A 23,488-nucleotide genomic window follows, 5' to 3' on the forward strand; every position below is an offset into this window, starting at 1 on the left:
AAATCTTTCATCAATGATTATTTATATTAATGAGTGGCTTAAAAATTCCATTTAAATGTTCTTTGTATCTGTCATATTTTCTTAAAAAGCTAAAAAATGTATTTTACCCCTATATTCCATTTTAGCCTTAGTGGCTATGTTTCTCCACGTACAAGGAAATAAAATACAAAAATTTATACAAGTTACTCTGAAACTCATTCAGCCCAAGTTCAGATGAAATTGATTCAGCAGTTTCATTAAGTAGAGGAGGTTTTAAAGTAAGCAAACTGGATGAACAAGTTGTGAAAAATTGTCTTTAAAGGGTAATAACTCCTTAAAAGAGGTCAATTGACAATTTGGGTCATGGAAAGTTTATATTTGTAGATCTTATTTCGCTGAACAATTTTGCTTTTTACAGCTTATCTCTATCATTTCAAATATTCAAGATATTAACCAACCAGATGCTTCCCCGGGGTGCAGCTTTATACGACCGCAGAGGTTGAACCCTCAACATTTGGGGCAAGTATGGACACAACATTCAAGCTTGATACAGCTCTGAATTTGGATTGTGATTTTAAAAATAGTTGATACAGCATAGGTTTCTGACACATAATGAATGTGGTCTAATGAACCTTAAAAAAATTAAATTTACCTATTATGGTGTGCCTGGTTGAAATGGAGGAATTTAACATAGAAAGTAATGGGACCATGAATTAGTGGTGTACTTCCTATTACAGAGAAGTTGTACCTATTCCAATGAAAATAAGTCAAATTTGATGTTAGTAATCATGTTCAGTCATCTTTATTTGGTTAACAATTTTGTTTAAAGGAAATTTCAACTCTTGAATTGGCATACTAAGGTAGTTTAGCCTTTTATGGTCATACAACATGCATGCAGTTAAGACTTGACTCCAAGTTCATATTTATGCATTATTTGTGATTGAAATCAATAAAACATGTATACTATGACTTGTGTATGGTACAAAAAGGCTCTTTGTCAAATAATCCGTAGATTTTTTTAAAGTTTTAATGTTTTTCTTATGGTAGCCTTTTACAATCTAGGCAAATGGTATATACTCATATAAGAATTCCAAAATCTTACTGTACATGCAATTTTGAACCAGTTTAGCAAGTTATCTGGCTGCGGGATATATAAATTGCTCTAAAAAATCTATGTTTAACCACAGAAGTATGGTTTATACAAAAAAAAATGCCCTTTTCCAATTTGAAGAAAAAAGGGGGGACAATATTCTCAATTATGTCTGAACTTTGGACTAATATATTTTTATTTAACGAAGAACCTCTGATAAAAATATGACTATTGGTAAGCACATAGCATTCCTAAAAGATATTAATATATTAAACAATGATATTGAGAATAAAAAAGTATATTGACCAAAATATAATATCCATATGCAGTTTTCTTTGAATAACCCATATATTACTACCAGTCCAATTTGAGCTTAAAATTAGTAAAATAGTATTTGGACTAAAGCTTTATATGTTTTTTATTGCTTGAAATAGGTCATAGAATGAAATCAAGTAATGCTCAAGTCAATATAGCAAGTTTGGTTCTGTTATAGGTGTAACACCACTAATTCGAGCCCGGCCAGAAAGCACATACCAGAAAGTAGTACATATTTAACGCAAAATAGTTCCTACGCATGAGTGTAACTTTCAAAATATGTAGGATATTTAGGTATTTTTGGCATCAAATGAAAGCTAAAGGACTGGTGATCATTGTAGAACACTTTTGGACTTTTCATTTTAAATATTAACAAGAATTTGTCCTCAGTACACAAATGCCCCACTCGCACTATCATTTTCCATGTTCAGTGGACCGTGAAATTGGGGTAAAAACTCTAATTTGGCATTAAAATAAGAAAGATCATATCATAGGGAACATGTGTACAAAGTTTGAAGTCGATTGGACTTCAACTTCATCAAAAACTACCTTGACCAAAAACTTTAACTTGGAGCGGAACAGACGGACAGACGGACGGACGGACGAACGAACGAACGGACGAACGAACGAACGGACGCACAGACCAGAAAACATAATGCCCCTCTACTATCGTAGGTGGGGCATAAAAAAACTGCACCAAACTTTAAAAAGAGGGTACATTTAGTCTGTTTGTCAGATCTGAAGTACCTCTTTTGGTACATCCAAAGTTCCTGGAACCAGTTCTTTCTTATATGCCATGTAAGGTATGTTGATTTTTTCAGTAGAAGACACCATAAAGTGTTGCTTTGAAATGCAATGATTGCCACTTTATTTGAACTTAAAATGAAAGAGGTGTGCCTGGTTGAAATGGAGGAATTTAACATAGAAAGTAATGGGACCATGAATTAGTGGTGTACTTCCTTATGGTCCAATATCCAAAATCTTAATAAATATATAGCCATGGATTGATTTAGCTAAATATCAAAGATTCAAAAAATTCAATTTTTGATGAAATCAAACAAAGTTAAATTTTGGACCCCAATTTTGACCAACTTAAAACAAGAGTGCACACGCTGAAATGTCTCGCCTTCTATACTAATCATTGATATTATGTTGAGAGTCCTCACCGTAACAATGTAAGTATAAAGCTAAGCTTTGATACAACTGTCACATAAACTTAACATTAACCAAGATAACTAAACAAAGACCAATGAACCTTGAAAATGAGGTCAAGGTCAGATGAACCATGCCAGGCAGACATGAACAGCTAACAATGCTTCTATACAACATATATAGTTGAAATATTACTTATAGTTTAAGAAGAATAGACCAAAACACAAAAACTTAACACTGCAATGAACCGTGAAAATGAGGTCACGGTCAAATAAAACCTGCGCGACTGACATAAAGATCATAAAATATTTCCATACACCAAATATAGATGACCTATGGCATATAGTATTAGATAAAAAGACCAAAACTCAAAAACTTAACTTTGACCACTGAACCATGAAAATGAGGTCAAGGTCACATGACATCTGCCCGCTAGATAGGTACACCTAACAGTCCTTCCATACACCGAATATACTAGCCCTATTGCTTGTAGTATCTGAGATATGGACTTGACCACCAAAACTTAACCTTGTTCACTGATCCATGAAATGAGGTCAAGGTCAAGTGAAAACTGTCTGACAGACATGAGGACCTTTCAAGGTACGCACATATCAAATATAGTTATCCTATTACTTATAATAAGAGAGAATTCAACATTACAAAAAATCTGAACTTTTTTTTCAAGTGGTCACTGAACCATGAAAATGAGGTCAAGGACATTGGACATGTGACTGACGGAAACTTCGTAACATGAGGCATCTATATACAAAGTATGAAGCATCCAGGTCTTCCACCTTCTAAAATATAAAGCTTTTAAGAAGTTAGCTAACACCACCGCCGCCACTGGAACACTATCCCTATGTCGAGCTTTCTGCAACAAAAGTTGCAGGCTCGACAAAAAATGGCGGATACCTAATCAAAAATCTAAATACACGTTTAGATTTAGCATATCAATGAACCCCATGTTTTCAATTTTTGTTAAAATTAAACAAAATTTAATTTTTGACCCTTTCGACCTTAATGTAGACCAATTTGAAAACGGGACCAAAAACTAACAAGAGTGCACACGCTGAAATGTCTCGCCTTCTATACTAATCATTGATATTATGTTGATAGTCCTAAGTATAAAGCTAAGCTTTATTACAACTGTCACATAAACTTAACATTAACCAAGATAACTAAACAAAGACCAATGAACCTTGAAAAAGAGGTCCAGGTCAGATGAACCATGCCAGGCAGACAGGTACAGCTAACAATGCTTCTATACAACATATATAGTTGACACATTACTTATAGTTTAAGAAAAATAGACCAAAACACAAAAACTTAACACTGTGCAATGAACCGTGAAAATGAGGTCATGGTTAAATAAAACCTGCTCGACTGACATAAAGATCATAAAATATTTCCATACACCAAATATAGTTGACCTATGGAATATAGCATTAGATAAAAAGACCAAAACTCAAAAACTTAACTTTGACCACTGAACCATGAAAATGAGGTCAAGGTCACATGACATCTGCCCGCTAGACATGTACACTTAACAATCATTCCATACAACAAATATAGTAGACCTATTGCATATGGTATGAGAAAAACAGCCCAATACACAAAAATTTAACTATAACCACTGAACCATGAAAATGAGGTCAAGGTCAGATGACACCTGCCAGTTGGACATGTACACCTTACAGTCCTTCCATACACCGAATATACTAGCCCTATTGCTTGTAGTATCTGAGATATGGACTTGACCACCAAAACTTAACCTTGTTCACTGATCCATGAAATGAGGTCAAGGTCAAGTGAAAACTGTCTGACAGACATGAGGACCTTTCAAGGTACGCACATATCAAATATAGTTATCCTATTACTTATAATAAGAGAGAATTCAACATTACAAAAAATCTGAACTTTTTTTTCAAGTGGTCACTGAACCATGAAAATGAGGTCAAGGACATTGGACATGTGACTGCTGGAAACTTCGTAACATGAAGCATCTATATACAAAGTATGAAGCATCCAGGTCTTCCACCTTCTAAAATATAAAGCTTTTAAGAAGTGAGCTAACGCCGCCGCCGTAGCCGCCGGATCACTATCCCTATGTCGAGCTTTCTGCAACAAAAGTTGCAGGCTCGACAAAAATCTAAAAACACAGTAAGATTCAGCATAACAAACAACCCCAATAATTCAATTCTTGATGAATCAAACAAAGTTTTATTTTGAACCCTTTTGACCTCAATTAGATGTAGACAAATTTGATAACAGGGCCCCAAAAACCAAAAATCTAAATACATGTTTGGATTTATCATATTAAAGAACCTCAATAATTCAATTTTTGATGAAACCAACCAAAGTTTAAATTTGGACCCTTTGGATCTCATGTGCACCAATTTAAAAACGGGGACCAAATTCCAAAAACTTAATACACAGTTAGATTCAGCATATTTCAGAACCCCAAGAATTCAAGAATTTAAATTGGTCAAGAAATAAGCAATTTATACAAAGTATTAGAAAAGTATTGATTTTGGTCCCCTTTTGGCCCCTAATTCCTAAACAAATTAGCCCATACCCCCAAAATCAATCCCAACCTTCCTTTTTTGGAATGGAACCTTGTGGTTCAATTTCCGAAAGATCCATACACTTACACACAAGTTATTGTCTGGAAACTAGAAAAATACTTATTTTGACCCCTTTTGGGTCCCTTGTTCCTAAACTGATGGAACCATAACCCCCAAAATCAATCCAAACATACCTTTTGTGGTTTCAAACCTTGTGTTTAAATTTCATAGAGATCCATTTACTTTTAAACTAAAGTTATTGTCCAGAAACTAAGTGTCTTCGGACGACGCTGACAACGACGACATGATACCAATATATGAACTCAAAATATTTTAGAGGTCGTGTAAAAACTGCAAAATTTCCTTAAAATTATCGATTTAGTGGCAGCAACTCAACAATGGGTTGTTAAGATTTATTTGAAAATTTCATGGCTGATAGAACTTGACCTAACGAACATTTTTACTCCAGTCAGATTTGCTCTAAATGCTTTAGTGTTTGAGATATAAGCCAAAAACTGCATCATACCCCTATGTTCTATTTTTAGCAATCATTGGCTGTCAGGTTTTTTGACGAAACAGAAAATAAAACACAAACTTTATTTTAGATACCCTAAGGATCTTTCAGCTTAAGTTTGGTTTGCATTGGTTGAGTAGAGTCAGAGGAGAAGATTTTTTTTAAGTTAGAAAACATGATAAACAAATTGAGTAAAATTGTCCTTAAGGGCAATATCTCCTTGAGGGGTCAATTGGCATTGGTCATATAAACTTATTTAAAGATATTTCTTTGCTGAACAATTTTGATGTTTATGTTTTATCTTTATCATTTAAAATATTCAAGATAATTACCAAATAGAGACTGTCAATGTGACACCAGAATACCCTGAAGAGGTCAAACACTGCACAGTTGAGCAAGAATGGACACAACATTTATGCTAATAACAGCTCTGAATTTGGATTGTGATTAAAAATTTGACCCAGCATAGGTTTGTGACACAAAATGAATGTGGTAAAAGAACTGAAATATTTGAAATTAGACATTTACCTAGCTATATTATGGTCCAATACTCAAAATCTAAGTATATTGTAAGAATTACCATATCAAGAATTAAATTTTTCATAAAATACTCATTTCTGTTTAAAGGGAAATAACTCAAAATTTATATAATAACCCAAATTCATGAATCAATAATCATAATAAATAACATGTGATGACTAAATACTCTTAAATTTTTGATGAAATTAAACAAAAGTTTAATTTAGGACCTTTTGGACCGCAATGTGATATTATCTAATTAATAATGAAAATAAATACAGTTTTAGATTCAGCATTTCAAAGAACCCTATATATTTAATTTATGTTGAAATCAAACACAGTTTAATTTTTGACCCCATTTTGACCAATTTGAAAACTGGGCCCAAAATCAGAAATCTAAAAGACAATATACATATATAAGTTTTTAAAGGAGTTCATTTCATCAAATTTTTTTTATAGAAAGCATTCACAAAAATTAGTTTTTACATAATAACTACAGACACTTGTCTCAGATTTTTTTATATTAAGGTATTTATAAAAAAAAATCTAGGGTTATACTCATTTACAAATGGAGAATGTTGTTTTTCGTTTCTGTTCTCTAACTTAAGTATGTCTTAACTAAATGTTATGACATGTATATATAATGCTTATAACCACAAAACTCAGTTTTAGTTCAAATTTTGGTAGCTCACTTTTACTGTTTTTTGAGTTATGTCCCTTTATAATTTTATATGTTAGTGGGGCCATCACTTGTGTCCCTATGGACATTTATTTTTCTTTTTTTTGGTAAATTGCTTGAAGAATTTTGTGGTAGGTTTGTGAGAATAAATAACAATCCTACCACAAAATTCTTCTAGCAATTTACAAAAGAAAAAAATCTATATATACAACATTCAGAAGTTGGTTTTTACATAATAACAAACAAACCTACCACAAAATTCTTCAAGCAATTTACCAAAGAAAAGAAAAATAAATGTCCATAGGGACACAGGTGATGGCCCCACTAACATATAAAATTATAAAGGGACATAACTCAAAAAACAGTAAAAGTGAGCTACCAAAATTTGAACTAAAACTGAGTTTTGTGGTTATAAGCATTATATATACATGTCATAACATTTAGTTAAGACATACTTAAGTTAGAGAACAGAAACGAAAAAAAAACATTCTCCATTTGTAAATGGGTATAACCCTAGAACAGTTAAAAAGATGCCACCAAAATTGATACCTGATATGTGTTTTGCGGTAATAAGCATTGTGTATTAGTTTTATAACATTTAGAGGAAGCAAACTAAATTTATGTGCAAACAGACAACAGACAAAAGTAAAACTTAATGCATCCACTGCTACGGGGTTAGAAAAAGTATAAAATTGACAAAATAACCTTCTGAAAATTGGTTGAATAATTGGTTGGTGTTTAAATGTCACTGTTGTCTTTTTTCGTTGTGGTATTATTTTTGGTGGAGTAAGCTGGAGTGCATTGAGAGAACTGTCAACAGTCAGTAGGAAAAACTGACAATCTTTGTCAATTAAGATTGGAGTCGAGTGCACCTGTTCCATGAGGGAGTTAACAGGCTAGCAATATAGATATTTGACTACTAAGACCACTCAGATACAGAGCCCACACCTACTGAAGAATTCAGTTTTTCAATTGATTCGTAGATCTTATCTTGCTGAACCTTTTTGCATTAAAAGGTTCTCCTATCATGCATATCTATAGCAGTTTTTCAGATAATAGGTAAAATTGAAAAACTAATTGGTAAAATTAGTCATATAAGGGCAATTATTCCTAGAAGTCATAAATATAATGGTTTTGAAGTAAATGGACGGTTAGTAGATCTCAACATTTTTGCCCTATTGGATTTCTCTATATAGGTTTTAGAGATAAACTCTACCCTGTATGTTCTATATTTAGCCATGTCAGAAATGATGGTTGGAAGGCAAGATCATGATCATATGACAAAATTTTTAAACAAGATAACCAAATGATGATTGGGGAAAAGTTTGGTTGCAATTGGCCCAGCAGTTTCAGAGAAGATTATTGTTAAAGTTAACATATGATGGTGGAAACCAAGTGATAAGAATACACAGCTTACTTGACCTTTAAATTCAGGTGAGATAAAAACAGAATATTTAGAAGGTTTTAATCAGAAGTCAGAAAATTGAACATTTTAATGAAAAATAACAAAGTTCCCAAGTCAGGAAATATTATTTCTCTGACAGATTATAGACTTCGTTTATTCTACAGGTTTAAGAGAAGACTTAACAACCAAATGATGACAGCAGCTCTTCCTGTCTGAGGACAAGTTCAGCCAAATGATTGGACTGACAGAAATGATATAAGGTCATTTAAAGATCAATTACCTGTCTGGATGTTTGCCTTGTCTGCCCTTTGTTCCTTCTTTGTTGAAAAATCAGATGGACCACTGGAACTGTTCTTTAACAACTTTACCAACGTTGATGTTTCTGTTACTGGAAAAAGAAGATGTACATTTATAATATCAAAAAACAAGTGCACCTATGCATTGATAAAAATCACAAATGTTTGAAAGTTGAAACTTTTATCTGTAAAAAACCTACGTTTGAAAGTCTTTAGGTTTTATGAAAAAAAAAGACAATAATTCACCTTTCTCAAAAGTACTTTTGAATAGAAAAAATGCTTATATTCATTATCTATATATATTTATAACTTTTTTTTGTGTCATTTTTAATGTTAAACATGTTAAATGTGAGCCTAAATCTAATCCTGATACTCCCTTCTGCTAGACTGTATTTTTTGTCTTTCCATTATTATGATTATAGTTTTCAAGATATTAAGCAAAAATAAATAAACAGCTGGGCCATGAGAGCACATAATACACCCTTCGCTTTTTCAATGAATAAAGTTCTCAATAACTTCTCAATGTAATATATGAAATTCATGAAAAACTAAAGGGAGGTTATCTTGATATATATAAATTAGTCACCAAAGTTTTATGATAATTGCTCAAAGCGTTGTACGAAAACTGGAAAATCCCCCCTTTTTTTATGAATAAAATCACATAACTATAAAACATAAAATGTAAAATTTATAAAAATCCATTGAGAGCTTAATTCAAAGTTTCTTGTAAATTGGTGAAAGTGTTTTTAAGTTATTGTACGAAAACTGGTAAATCTCTTTTTCTAATGAATAAAACCCTATAACTCGGAAAAAAAATTAAAATCAAAATTGAGCTCATCACAATTGATATAAACAATTCACCAACATTTCTTGTAAATTGGTGAAAGTATTATTAAGTGTCGAAAACTGGAAAATCCACCTTTTTTTAATAAATAATTCGGAAACGTAAAATTTCAAATTTATTAAAAACAAAAGGGAGCTTACGTCAATAGATATAAACAAGTCACCAAAGTTTCAATAAACTTTCATGCAAATTGTTAAAAGCGTTTTTTCAGTTATTGTCCAACATGTTGACGACAGACAAAACGGATGGACAGACAGACAATGGTACACCAAAATACAATACAATACAAATACAATATTTTTATTGTCAATCAAAGATGCCCTAAGAGAGCAGTATAATTACAAACAATTTATTACAATGATTATTATCAATTCTTAATGATATATAATGACAAAATATAGAATAGAGAAAATAAACACAAAAGAAAAATTAAAACCCAATGTCCTGTAAAAACAGGCTTATAAGAATAGATACTGTAAATTCAGAAATTATTGCAAGTTTATATTAATGAGAATAATGGAACTTGGTGAAAATTGTAATAATTAGAACTCCCGTTATGATAACTGAAATATAGACCTGTATGCACAATTTTAGAAATCGCAATAATAAAACTCTGCAATTATATATGCACGCAATCACACAATTCTATAAATATCATCCTCTACACTTTCATTAGACATTAGTCTGAAAGTTATCAGAATTTGTATCTTACAAATGGGCACTTTACTGTACAACATAAACACTGACAAAATAGTCTTATCTTGGTATCTTTTTGTTAATATTTAGATAAAAACAACAGCCTGTAACCCAATGAAATATTTTGCTGTCATGATTTGCATGATATTTTGTAATCCTATTCATCTAACATATATATATGTTCTGGACCATATGAGTATTTGGACCATACGCGTATGGTCATGACCGTATGGGTTTTTATCTTACCTCCTATACATTTCTAGGAATATGATTGATTAAAAGCATCGCGTGCAAACCATGTATATTTGATATTAGGTTAGTAGGGAGGCGGGGCTTATTTCATACACGGTAAGTAGTGGTGTTAAGTCCCTTTATAAAATTAAAACGGTACTGGAAATAAATCTTAAACGTTTCAACAGACGAAGAAATTGATGATTAAGATGGAAATAAATTCATAAAACACATTTAAACCTTACAAGTTGTTCTTATTGTCATCTGTTTTTGTAGGATCAATGGAATTAGTTTCTTAATGCTAACAGTATTGAAGACTTGCTCATTTTGATAGGTCACTAGTCTAAATTTCACCCATTAAGATAGTCGGTAAGATAAATTCGTTACATAGTGTGCTAGTGACATAATACGGTATATATGGGGTCAGTAAATTTCATATGAGGATTCAAGCTTCGCTCTCACCCCATATGGAATTTACTGACCCCATATATACAGTATTAGGTCTCTAGCACACTATGTAACTAATAATACTCATATGGTCCGACCATATGCATATGGTCCGACCGTACGCGTATGGTCGGGGTAATTAATAAGTTTATACAGTTCATACCAACTCTTCATAAGGTTTGACTCTTCTAGTTGTCACTTCATCAAAAAGACGAAATCAAAGGTCATTTTATTATATTATATATTGATAAACTAAATAAAAATAAGCAGTTTCGCAAATTTTATTTTACTCTGTTTATACCTAATTGTCAATTTTTATTACGCTTGAATGGCAACATGTCGACTTGGAAATAATATTTTCCAAAACTTCTAAAAAAGAACCATTTTGGAATTATCAAGACCTCGTTTGTCACTGAACAAAGCTGCTGAGAAGGTTAATTTTTCACTCTAAAGCAAAAAGTGTAACTGCGAAGGATCATACACAACCAAGACGAGCTAATGCAGAAAAGTTATGGTATGGCGACTAGTACCGTGTGGAAATAAATTTCACCCTGCTTATCAATACAAGAATACAAGTAGCGATGAAAACTAACTATGGCATCAATATTTCATGTTTATGTAGCCTTTGAGTTATAAAGTTTATTGAATTGTTGAAACGGTTCTAATACATATTTGAAACCAGATCCACGCAGGGCGCAGCTTTATACGACCGCAGAGATTGAACCCTGAACGGTTGGGGCAAGTATGGACACAACATTCAAGCTGGATTCAGCTCTAAATTTGGATTGTGATTAAATACTAAGTAGTTGACACAGCATAGGTTTCTGACACAGAATGAATGTGGTCTAATGAACTTGAAAAAAATGTTTGCCTTTGAGCAATTCACTATGCTGTTGAATATTAATCCTCTCAAAAAAATGTTTGAAGAAATTTTCTTTTTATTTATGAAATCTGAAATGAAAAAAATTGACCCTCAAATTTTTTTTTCGCATCCCCCTTTCCCTTATTTCAAAACTGATCTCAATTCAAATTTCTAATGAAGTTTGCAACAATAACTACTCATTTAAATACATCATAAAATATTAAAATGTAAAAAAAGTGCTTGTTATCACTGAATGGTAAAGATTGTTTTAATCTATCAGTTGGTAGTAAAAGTGAATATACATTGTATATTGTATAAAACAATGATTTAAGTTGATTCAACTACTATTCTGGACAAAGAAAGATACCTCCAATTGAAATCCAATTGGAATTTCTTGCTATTGCACAATATTGTGCAATTAGATATTTCTTGCTATTGTGGAATACTGTGCAATTGAAAATATTTGCTATTGCACAATACTGTGCAATTGAAGATTTCTTGCTATTGCACAATACTGTGCAATTGAAGATTTCTTGCTATTGCTGAATACTGTGTAATTGAAAATTTCTTGCTATTGCACAATACTTAATATAATAATTTTGGATCCTGATTTGGACCAACTTGAAAACTGGGCCCGTAATCAAAAATCTAAGTACATGTTTAGATTCAGCATATCACAGAAGCCCAATAATTCAATTTTTGTTAAAATCAAACTTAGTTTAATTTTGGACCCTTTGGACGTTAATGTAAACCAATTTTAAAACGGGACCAAAAATTAAGAATCTACATACACAGCTAGATTTGGCATATCAAAGAACCCCAATTATTCAATTTTTGATGAAATCAAACAAAGTTTAATTTTGGACCCCGATTTGGACCAACTTGAAAACTGGGCCAATAATAAAAAATCTAAGTACATTTTTAGATTCAGCATATCAAAGAACCCCAAGGATTCAATTTTTGTTAAAATCAAACTAAGTTTAATTTTGGACCCTTTGGACCTTAATGTAGACCAATTTGAAAACGGGACCAAAAATTAAAAATCTACATACACAGTTAGATTCGGCATATCAAAGAACCCCAATTATTCAATTTTTGATAAAATCAAACAAAGTTTAAATCTGGACCCTTTGGGCCCTTTATTCCTAAACTGTTGGGACCAAAACTCCCAAAATCTTTACCAACCTTCCTTTTATGGTCATAAACCTTGTGTTTAAATTTCATAGATTTCTATTTACTTATACTAAAGTTATGGTGCGAAAACCAAAAAAAAATGCTTATTTGGGTCCCTTTTTGGCCCCTAATTCCTAAACTGTTGGGACCTAAACTCCCAAAATCAATACCAACCTTCCTTTTGTGGTCATAAACATTGTGTTTAAATTTCATTGATTTCTATTTACTTAAACTAAAGTTATTGTGCGAAAACCAAGAATAATGCTTATTTGGGCCCTTTTTTGGCCCTTAATTCCTAAACTGTTGGAACCAAAACTCCCAAAATCAATCCCAACCTTTCTTTTGTGGTCATAAACCTTATGTCAAAATTTCATAGATTTCTATTTACTTAAACTAAAGTTATAGTGCGAAAACCAAGAAAATGCTTATTTGGGCCCTTTTTGGCCCCTAATTCCTAAAATGTTGGGACTAAAACTCCCAAAATCAATCCCAACCTTCCTTTTGTGGTCATAAACCTTGTGTTAAAATTTCATAGATTTCTATTCACTTTTACTAAAGTTAGAGTGCGAAAACTAAAAGTATTCGGACGACGACGCAGACGACGCCAACGTGATAGCAATATACGACGAAAATTTTTTCAAAATTTGCGGTCGTATAAAAAACCTATATGGTCCAAATACTCAAATGGTCCGGCCCGTTAATAACCAAACAAGTTTATATACTCATATGGTCCGACCATACACGTACAGTCGGACCATATGAGTATATGCATATGGTCATGACCATACGTGTATGGTCCAAATACTCATATGGTCCAGAACATATACATATATCTATAAGTAATTCAATATAACCATTTATCTAGCTACTGGTATAACAAGTAAACTGAGAATTTGATACCAAACAAATCCAATGACTTAAAAAAATTGCTTAAGACACATGGAATAAACATGTATACAGGTATCATCTGCTAATGGCATGCCTAAAAAAACTTTGTTCCTAATTTAATCTATTTTTTACATACCAGGTAGCTTTTTAACACCTCTTTAACCTTGGCTATTTTCACTTTTCTCACCTGGTCCGAGACCACAATTATTTCGTAGTGCATTTCTTTTAGAACATAAATGAAAATAAAAAAAATCCCACCTGCGCTTTCTCAAAGAAACTTTTAGTGTGTTGTACTACTTTTTGGACAAATTATATCAAAATTTTAGAAAACTTCATCGTCTCTAACTCAAAATATGGACAATTTTATGTTTAGGGTGTCTTGAAATCTTTTGACAGCTTCCGAAGTGCTAATTTTAAACCTTTTTCAGCTGGACCACTACTTTCATTTAAAATTCTAGACCCAAATTCTTTTACAGTGTAATTTCACCCCCCTACTTGCAATTTGAGGCATTAAACATGGAGAAATAAATTTGGAAGGGGTATAAAAATTAATGGCATGTAACCCACTGTCAACACTAGGGACTATATTTGTGAACAACGAAAATCAAGGGACGACAATGGTGGTCTCGGACCACCTGATTAGACAATGAATGGCAATAAATTTATTACCTGTCTGATTCTGTATCTCGTCAGCCTTTTGACCTTTGCTATTAGGAACACTTGTTGGATTCCTCAACAATGTTAATAATGTCGAGGTTTTAGTTTCTAAAACATGTAAAAGACAAAATAAGTGTTATCTGGTTATACACTTTATGTTATATGTCTATTTAACTTTATATACATGCATTACATTTGTGGCCCTTCCAAGTCAGACTACCATGTGTTGTTTGTTTTGAAGGAGTCGTTGATCATGTTGGTAGGTGGTTTTTGTGGTTTGCTTTGTACTGTCAAATATTTTTTGGTAATTCCTGTTATATTTGTTTATGTATTATGCATGTGCAATGGTGGTAAATAACTGTCATGACTGTATCACATTTTTAAAATAGTATAAATGATATAAGGGACACATGGTCTCATTTTCTGACAGGAGAATGACCTATTACATCATGTACATTAAATATTGTTGCTACTATGTCATGTATGTTTAGTTGAAAATAAGAAAATTATCTATGAACTACACAAATTATTCACTCATCATAAAAAAATTGTAAGAATGAAAACACTACATGTATTGTTACACTATATAATGTTTTTTTCAAAACTGTAATTTTAGAAATTATTGCATTCATTTATTATTGCAATTTTTTGAAGAACATTAATGAAGAATGAACAAAAATGTGAGATTAACCATTGTGATTTCTAGAACTTGTAGAAACCCTGTATACAGATTTATATATGTATTAGATATCAGAATGATGATTCTTATTGTTTCAATATTATTTGCATAAATAAAAACCTTGCAATAATTTCTGAATTCACAGTAGTTTAGTATTTTTTTAATGTTAAGTTCATTGTTACAATATTACCTTCTTTAGAGCAAGAACTGGAGGAATCTTTTTCCATAATCTAACATTTTTCTATTTTGGTGTAAATCTGATCCAACTGAAAATATATATATATGCAAATGCAAATTATTAGACAATTAAGTTATTTTAAATGATCAATAAAGTTTATAAATCAAAAATTTCTAATTCTCCATTCTCCTGATAGTATGAATGAGGATATGAATGCCCTCTTCTGTCAAGTGTCAAACAGTTATTTTCGTCTACCGTTAGCGTAAAATTGGTTAAAATTTTTAATGTGTTTCGTCAAAATATCCTTAACTTGATTCTTCAGAGGTCTCAAATAATAAGCATTAACACAAGTTATTGCCTGAAAACTACAAAAATGCGTATTTGGGCCCCTTTATTGCCCCTAAACAGTTGGGATGATAACCCCCAAAATTACTCCCCACCTTCCTTTTGTGGATAAATAAACTTTGTATTTAAATTGTATTGATTTCTATTTACTTATACTTAAGTTATTATCTGAGAATCATCTGTCTTCGGACGAAACTGATGATGATGACGACAATGTGATACCTTAGATACAACCAAAACTTTTATAATTTTAGCAGTCGTATAAAAATTAAGTGGACCAGCTGCATATGTACAAGACCAAAGTACAAGAAATGACATAAAACTGACTCTGAATTTGTACATGAAATTGATATAGAAACCCACAAACAGAAGATGTTCAGGAATACATTTATACTACTGAGCAGTTTTTCCCCTCAAATTTTAAATAGCATCCCAGAAAATAGCAAAATCTTTTGATTCTCAATTTTCAATCCTCTTTATGGTTCCTTAGGCTCAGATGAAAATCAAAAACCTGATCAAGAGTTTAGACAATATAATACATGTACCCGGTACTAAACAAGCTCACCGCTCACTACATTGTATGAATTCAACTTTTCTTTTAACAATCAGTATGATCCTCTTGCTGATCACATATATATATATATATATGAATGTATGAGATGCAGGAAACTTGAAATGAATTCATGTCGTTACGTAACCTGGTCGTTTCGTAACTGCATGACCTGGTCGATTTGTAACTACGTTGATTTGTAACTGAGACGTTTCGTACCTGGTGTAATTATATATGGTTATAATGTGTTAGTTTAATTTAATTAGTTTAAATGAAACAGTTAAAGTTATTATTTATAATTTAATGATCAAATTGTTCATCTAATAATAACAATATTGTAATGTTTTCAATTTAAAACTTTCTTAATTTGAGGTTTTTAGTAGGGGGTTCAATATCATGAATATACCACAGGGGGTTCAAAATACCATGGCTATGTAAAATTTTCAAAACATCTTTTCTATCATGTTAAATACATACATGTACAAACTACTTGTTAGAGTATTATTTCTATGTTAGGGAGTTAGAAAAGATAGAATTTTTGAAATTCAAGGTCTATAGTAGGGGGTTCAATATACATACCACAGGGGGGTCAAAATACCATGGCAAAGTAAAATTTTCAAAATATTTTTTCCATCATGTTAAATACATACAAACTACTTGTTAAAGGGAAAATTCACGATTTTTTACTTATGGTTTAAATATGTTCATTATGACATAATATATATATTCACAAAGTTTTATCGCTATATGTGCAGTAATAAAGGAGAAATTCAATAATTAATGAAAAAATATCAACTACTTCCTGTAGGTCGTGACGTTTTCTCCTGATTTTTGCATGCCGGGATTTAAAATACAATCATTAAAAGTCTTGGTTTTTAATCATATTTTAACGTAATCGTAAGCGCGCCGATGACTTATGCTTTATCTAATAACCATCCGATAATAAGAAGATAAAACGCATAGACGTTCAATTGTACTCATTCGTGAGATAAATTATCTATGTTAAACGTATATATTCGAATTATTTTTGTAGACAACACAAAAAGTTATAAATTTATTTTTAATAAATGCATTTTCGGACTGATAAGGTGAACAAATTAAAGTACAATAATCTGTAAAGACAATATGTTGGTGTACTATTATTGACCTTTTACTATCTCTGCTATGACTAGGGTTATACGATGTGTGTATTCACGGTTCTGTGGCAATACTCGTAGATGGCTTGTTGAAAGGTAAATTGTTATTTGCACTTCGGTATTTAACCACGCCTCTAGGGCACACCTTGCCAGGTGTGACTGTCTATTCGGATCAGTGGGAGCATTTAATATACACACATTAAAAATACATATTCAAGTTGGTGACAAATAAAAATTGGTCGCCGTGGAATTATTTAATTATATTTGGTGCTATTATTTATTTGAATTCAAATAAGTTAATTTACTAAGAAATACACAATTTTCGGTTAAAGACGGGAAACTTAATGCATATGTCAGAATGAAATGATATACAAGTCTTGTCCTTGATTTATGTCTCATAAAAAAGGGGGACTTAGAAATTAGAAATAGCTTTACTAAATCATTTTTATTTGTCTTTATTAGGCGAAAAAATGTACGAGAACACTTACATGAAGGTAAATCCAGAAAAGCGCTTCGGACGCAATAAATTATTAAACGTGTTGTTTTATATTTTTACATCACTGGGTCGATACCTCTGCTGGTGGACTATCAGTCCCCGAGGGTATCATCAGCTCAGTAGTCAGTGCTTCGGTACTGACATGATTAAACAAACTTTACTAAAATTGTCCGTTTATAAATTTTGAAATTATTATGAAGCTAAGGTTTCAACTCCCTCAGGCAAAGTTGGCTTTAGATGAATTTGGCTATTTATTTTAGGTATTTTTAACATATAGCTCTTCAACGATTTTCGGTACTTATACATCTTCGGATTTCAAATGTTTGGCTTTGAGCGTTCCTGATGAAGGTAAATTCAGAAAAGCGCTTCGGACGCAATAAATTATTAAACGTGTTGTTTTATATTTTTACATTTAGACTTTTGAAAGCCATGTATTAATTAATATATGAAACTATCTGAAGATAACTTTACCGAAGCGGAATATAATATGTACGAATAAAGAAAAAATACTTTTGTATTGGAATGGAATCGAAAAATTACGAATAGATATGCTTTTCAAGTGTGAAAAACGTCAACCAAATTTATTCATAATCGGGAACGTCCTTATTAAAATCTGAGACTACCATAATAATCGTCGTCTCCCAACGTATATATATACTTAAATAACTATTTGACCAACGATGTTTAAAATTAAAAGACAACGAATTTAATGTTATCTTTCCCTATTTTTGAATGTTATAATAAGTCTGTTCAACTTGCAAGAATACCCCTAAAGCGGACAAATATCCGACAAGCAGTTTATTCTTTAAATTGCTGTCATTGAATATCAAGAAAGAAAATAAATCCCGAAATTGATACTCAATAGTTTTCCTAGAAAATATTCACATCCCTTGGGGATTATTAGTGTACGTCCAGTTGCATATATTTTACATGAATGTTGGAACAATTGTGATGAAGACGAATTTCGTCCTTTATTCGAGAACAATCTAATTGATATATAAATCTGTGAGTTTACTATGTTCTTAACTTCGATGAACCAAAGCAAGTTATAAATTGACCTGTATTTAAATCAAATTGTTTCTTTTTTTTCTTCTTTTTCTTTTGGTATACAATAGTCTATCGAATTCGTTGATTACATACTGTTGGCATACGTGGACTAGTCTATTTACAAAACTTTTACCACAATTTACACAAAATGTATGTTTCTTTCTTATGTTCAATGTATACATGTATACATATTTTAAATTGTGCTACTGACTATAGTTCCGTAACTTTCTACCCAGGCGTATGTATACACGAATCGTCGACAAGTGCGCACATTTTTTTTAAATCAATAATTCTGGTATGTTCCAATCTGTCCTAAACTATTGACAACGAGTATATATTACATTTTCCCAAATTAACCCTTGGAAAAATATGTAAATAGATTTGTATTTCTTCAATTTTTTTTTTTGTATTATTTTTTTTTTATAAATAATATTCTTTACACCAGAAATGTTATTTATAAACAAGCGTATGAGTTCAGTAATGACTAGTATATTATATCACTTTCGGACACGCAAGACAAATATGTATATTATACATGCACCTGATAGTTCAAAATCGGAAAGTTATAAGTAACGGTCGTGTACACTGATCAATACCTACAGAAGTGAAACGATGCATGAACTTGCAAGCCCGCCGGACAGGAAATCGATTGAATACCTGGACGTGTCACCTTACACCCCTTCCAATACCTTTGGGAGTAATACCTTTAGCCATGCTGGTGATCAGATGAGGGAAGATCCGAATTTATTTAAATAAAGTTTATTACTTGAAAGAATTATGAACGAATTAGATTTTCGAAAACAATTTCCACGGAACACTTATTTATGATTTGAACTTTGACTTTTTAACTAATTACAATATTATCAGTTTAAAAATAACAGACTATATGGTTATTTAAAAATATAAGACCATTTTCCGTATCAAGTTAGTCAGTCAGATAAAACAACCGTACAATTGACAAGATATCGACACGCAATTACGACTACATCGTTTACTGTAGTTTTGTTCCTTTGCGGTTTATAGACATATCGGGATTTTTCATCGGAGAAGGTGACAAGATGGCGGAGAGCAAAGAACTGATACACAAAATTTAAAATTGATGGTGATCTCTTATTTAGCGGAATAAAACTTTAATATCTATAAATTTGATCATTTTTATACAGAATGGATATAATATCAATTTTTGATTTTTTTGCGAAGTTTCCCTTTAAGAGTATTATTACTATGTTAGGGAGTTAGAAAAGATAGAATTTTTGAAATTCAAGGTCTATAGTAGGGGGTTCAATATACCACAGGGGGGTCAAAATACACCTTATCGCTATTTGTCCGCCATTGCTGGAAATCACACAGGTTCCCGTAAAATTTTGACGTCATAAAAAAAAACATCTGACGCAACAATGGAAAAGTGATTGTTGTTGACGTCAAAAGTTCAAGCGGACGGGTCAGCCGGGATTAGCGATAAGGTGTATACCTTGGCAAAGTAAAATTTTCAAAATATTTTTTCCATCATGTTAAATACATACAAACTACTTATTTCAGTTTTTTTAGGGGTTCGTATGGATAGTAAACCCGGCAATTGTAACAAGCCCCTGTGGTCTTGGAATGTAAAAAAACACCAGTTAGGAGTATCTTTATATACTTTATGATGAACTTTAAAGGGGAGCATATACATCAGCAATGTTTGCAAAGAAAGACATCAAAGCATAAAACAATCCCGTATTAGAACAGTGGAAAGAAGAATAACGTCACAGAAAATCTGACAGATTGAAGATTATGAAGATATGGTACAGTTGCGATCTGTAATAATGAAACTGACACTGTGGCGACCACAATTTCACAGTCACATAATAAGTGTATGTGGTTAATGTCTTTGTTTCTTTGGACGTGTAAAGAGGACAACCTGTAATCTATAATAGCTGCTGTTTTAGTGTCAACACAATACCTGCAGTGCGTTTCAGATTTACAAAACGCTTATTCGTATCTCTCTAGTTTTGTCTGTCATTTATTGGAAAAAGCAAGCGATGTTGCTCTGGCTACTTTCGGCGCGATTCTTTTTCGCCCCAGGCAGTTTCGCCCTGAATCACGTTTCGCACACTTAGGTTTATGCTGGTATTTAACAATGTATATGTTCCTGGTCTATGTGACAATAGTAAAAAGTAAAAATAAAATAAATATCAGAAATATTTTTGTTTACTTTAGGTATGACGTTCTTTCCAACAACGTGGAGATGTGAATAAATAGTAAAAAAACCGGTATCCATCAGATGAACATATAAAATATTACTGTGTAATATATGTCACCCAAACTTATCATGGAAAAATAAGTAAAGTGTAGTCTTAATATCAATTCATGTGCCCTTAATTCATAATTACTGGACGTTTTAACTTTCATTATTTAAGATATACATATATGATATTTCAATAAAATATACATATATATTTCAATAAAATATACATAATTTATATTTCAATAAAATCTACATATATATTTCAATAAAATATGCATACATATTTTAATAAAATATACATAATTATTTCAATAAAATATACATATATATTTCAATAAAATATACATAAAATTGAGAAAGGAAATGGTGAATATGTCAAAGCGACAACCACCCGACCATAGAGCAAACAACAGCCGAAGGCAACCAATGGGTCTTCAATGTAGCGAGAATTCCCGCACCCGTAGGTGTCCTTCAGCTGGCCCCTAAAATATGCATAATAGTACAGTGATAATGGACGTCATACTAAACTCCGAATTATACACAAGAAACTAAAATTTAAAATCATACAAGACTAACAAAGGCCAGAGGCTCCTGACTTGGGACAGACGCAAAATTGCGGCGGGGTTAAACATGTTTATGAGATCTCAACCCTCCCCCTATACCTCTAGCCAATGTAGAAAAGTAAAAGAATAACAATACGCACATTAAAATTCAGTTCAAGAGAAGTCCGAGTCTGATGTCAAAAGATGTAACAAAAGAAAATAAATAAAATGACAATAATACATAAATAACAACAAACTACTAGCAGTTAACTGACATGCCAGCTCCAGACCTCAATTAAACTGATTGAAAGATTATGTCTTCATCATATGAATATCAGGTACAATCCCTCCCGTTAGGGGTTTAGTATCATACTATCATAAAATATATGAGAAGAACATAACCCGTGTCATGCCAACAACTGTTTTTTTAGAAATAAATGTGTTTAGTTCCGATGCAAAGACCCTATCAGTGAATCAATGTTAAAGCCAAAATATGCAATCTTTAATGACCTGACAACAGTATCGTAACTATATCCCCTTTTAATAAGTCTATTTAAAGGTTTTGTTAGTTTCTGAGGAGAATACTGACATTTTTGTGCTTTATAAAGAATATTTCCATAAAATTTTGGATGTAAAATACCTGAACGTATAAGATGTCTGCATGTTGAGTTATATTTACGAATTATTTCCTTATACCGGTGATAAAATTTAGTAAATGTTTTGACCAGTTTGTGATATCGAAAACCCTGGTGTAATAATTTTTCAGTAATACATAAATTTCTCTCGCTAAAATCTAATACATTGTTACATACACGAGCGAATCGTACAAGTTGAGATATATAAACACCATAAGATGGTGACAAGGGAACGTCACCATCTAAAAATGGATAATTAACAATAGGAAATGAAAAATCATCTCTTTTATCATAAATTTTTGTATTAAGCTTCCCGTTTATGATATAGATATCAAGATCGAGGAAAGGGCAGTGGTCATTGTTATCATTAGCTTTATTTAAAGTAAGTTCTACAGGATAAATTTCTTTAGTATACATACTGAAGTCGTCATTATTTAGAGCCAATATATCATCCAAATATCTAAAAGTATTGTTAAATTTTTGTATCAAATGTTGTTTTGATGGGTCTTTGCTAATTTTAGTCATAAATTGTAACTCATAACAATACAAAAACAGGTCCGCAATAAGTGGTGCACAGTTAGTCCCCATTGGAATTCCAATAACTTGACGATATACGGAATCTCCAAAACGAACAAAAATGTTATCAAGTAAAAATTCAAGTGCATAAATAGTATCAAAGCATGTCCAATTGACATAGTTCTTTTGTTTATTGCTACTAAAAAATGATCTAAAAGAGTTTGAACATATGTACTCGCATTCCGACTTTTTAAATGCCCAGTTAATTAGGGATGTGAATTTTTTCTTAATAAGAATATGAGGCAAAGTGGTATATAGGGTAGAAAAATCAAAACTTTGAACAGATTCAAAATCACCAATATATGCATGCAATTTATCAAGTACTTCCAACGAGTTTTTGACACTCCAAAGGTAATTAATTCCACTATTTTCAAAGGCCTTATTTGAACAATTTATTATCAGGTTTTTAATTGTACCAAGTGTACTAGTAAGTAAAACAGACAATTTAGTAGTTGAACAATGGCTGGAAGATGAAATAAATCTATATTTGTAAGGTTTTTTGTGCAGCTTCGGAAGCCAGTACATAGTTGGGACTTTCATTGTGTTTGGTTCTGCTTGTATTTCAATAAAATATACATATATATTTCAATAAAATATACATATATATTTCAATAAAATATACATATATATTCCAATAAAAATTCAAAACGGAAAGTATTCTTTCACATAGTGATAAAACTTTAAATGACTTGTTTCTCTATTTTGTACACTCTTTAGATACAAATGAAAATAAATGCAAATATGTGTTTACTGTGTAACATATATG

General features: G+C 31.7%; 1 protein-coding gene across 3 annotated transcripts in view; it reads right to left on the reverse strand.

Annotated features, from left to right (window-relative positions):
* The window catches only part of LOC139517382 (uncharacterized), a 33,993-nt gene extending 13,220 nt beyond the window's left edge, over window positions 1–20,773 (reverse strand). The window contains exons 1-4 of one of the 3 annotated variants that reach the window (XM_071308365.1): window positions 20,685–20,773; window positions 15,181–15,256; window positions 14,324–14,419; window positions 8,498–8,605 (exon numbers count right to left, since the gene is read on the reverse strand). In XM_071308365.1, coding sequence (XP_071164466.1) covers window positions 8,498–8,605; window positions 14,324–14,419; window positions 15,181–15,217 — 241 coding nt within the window. In that variant the 5' untranslated portion in view covers window positions 15,218–15,256; window positions 20,685–20,773. Of the gene's footprint in view, window positions 1–8,497; window positions 8,606–14,323; window positions 14,420–15,180; window positions 15,257–20,558 lie in introns of all 3 variants that reach the window. The other 2 variants (XM_071308366.1, XM_071308367.1) reach the window with 2 other exon arrangements.
* Window positions 20,774–23,488: the final 2,715 nt, after the last annotated feature.

Source organism: Mytilus edulis, chromosome 3, assembly GCF_963676685.1.
Source record: "Mytilus edulis chromosome 3, xbMytEdul2.2, whole genome shotgun sequence".
Lineage (NCBI taxonomy): Eukaryota > Metazoa > Mollusca > Bivalvia > Mytilida > Mytilidae > Mytilus > Mytilus edulis.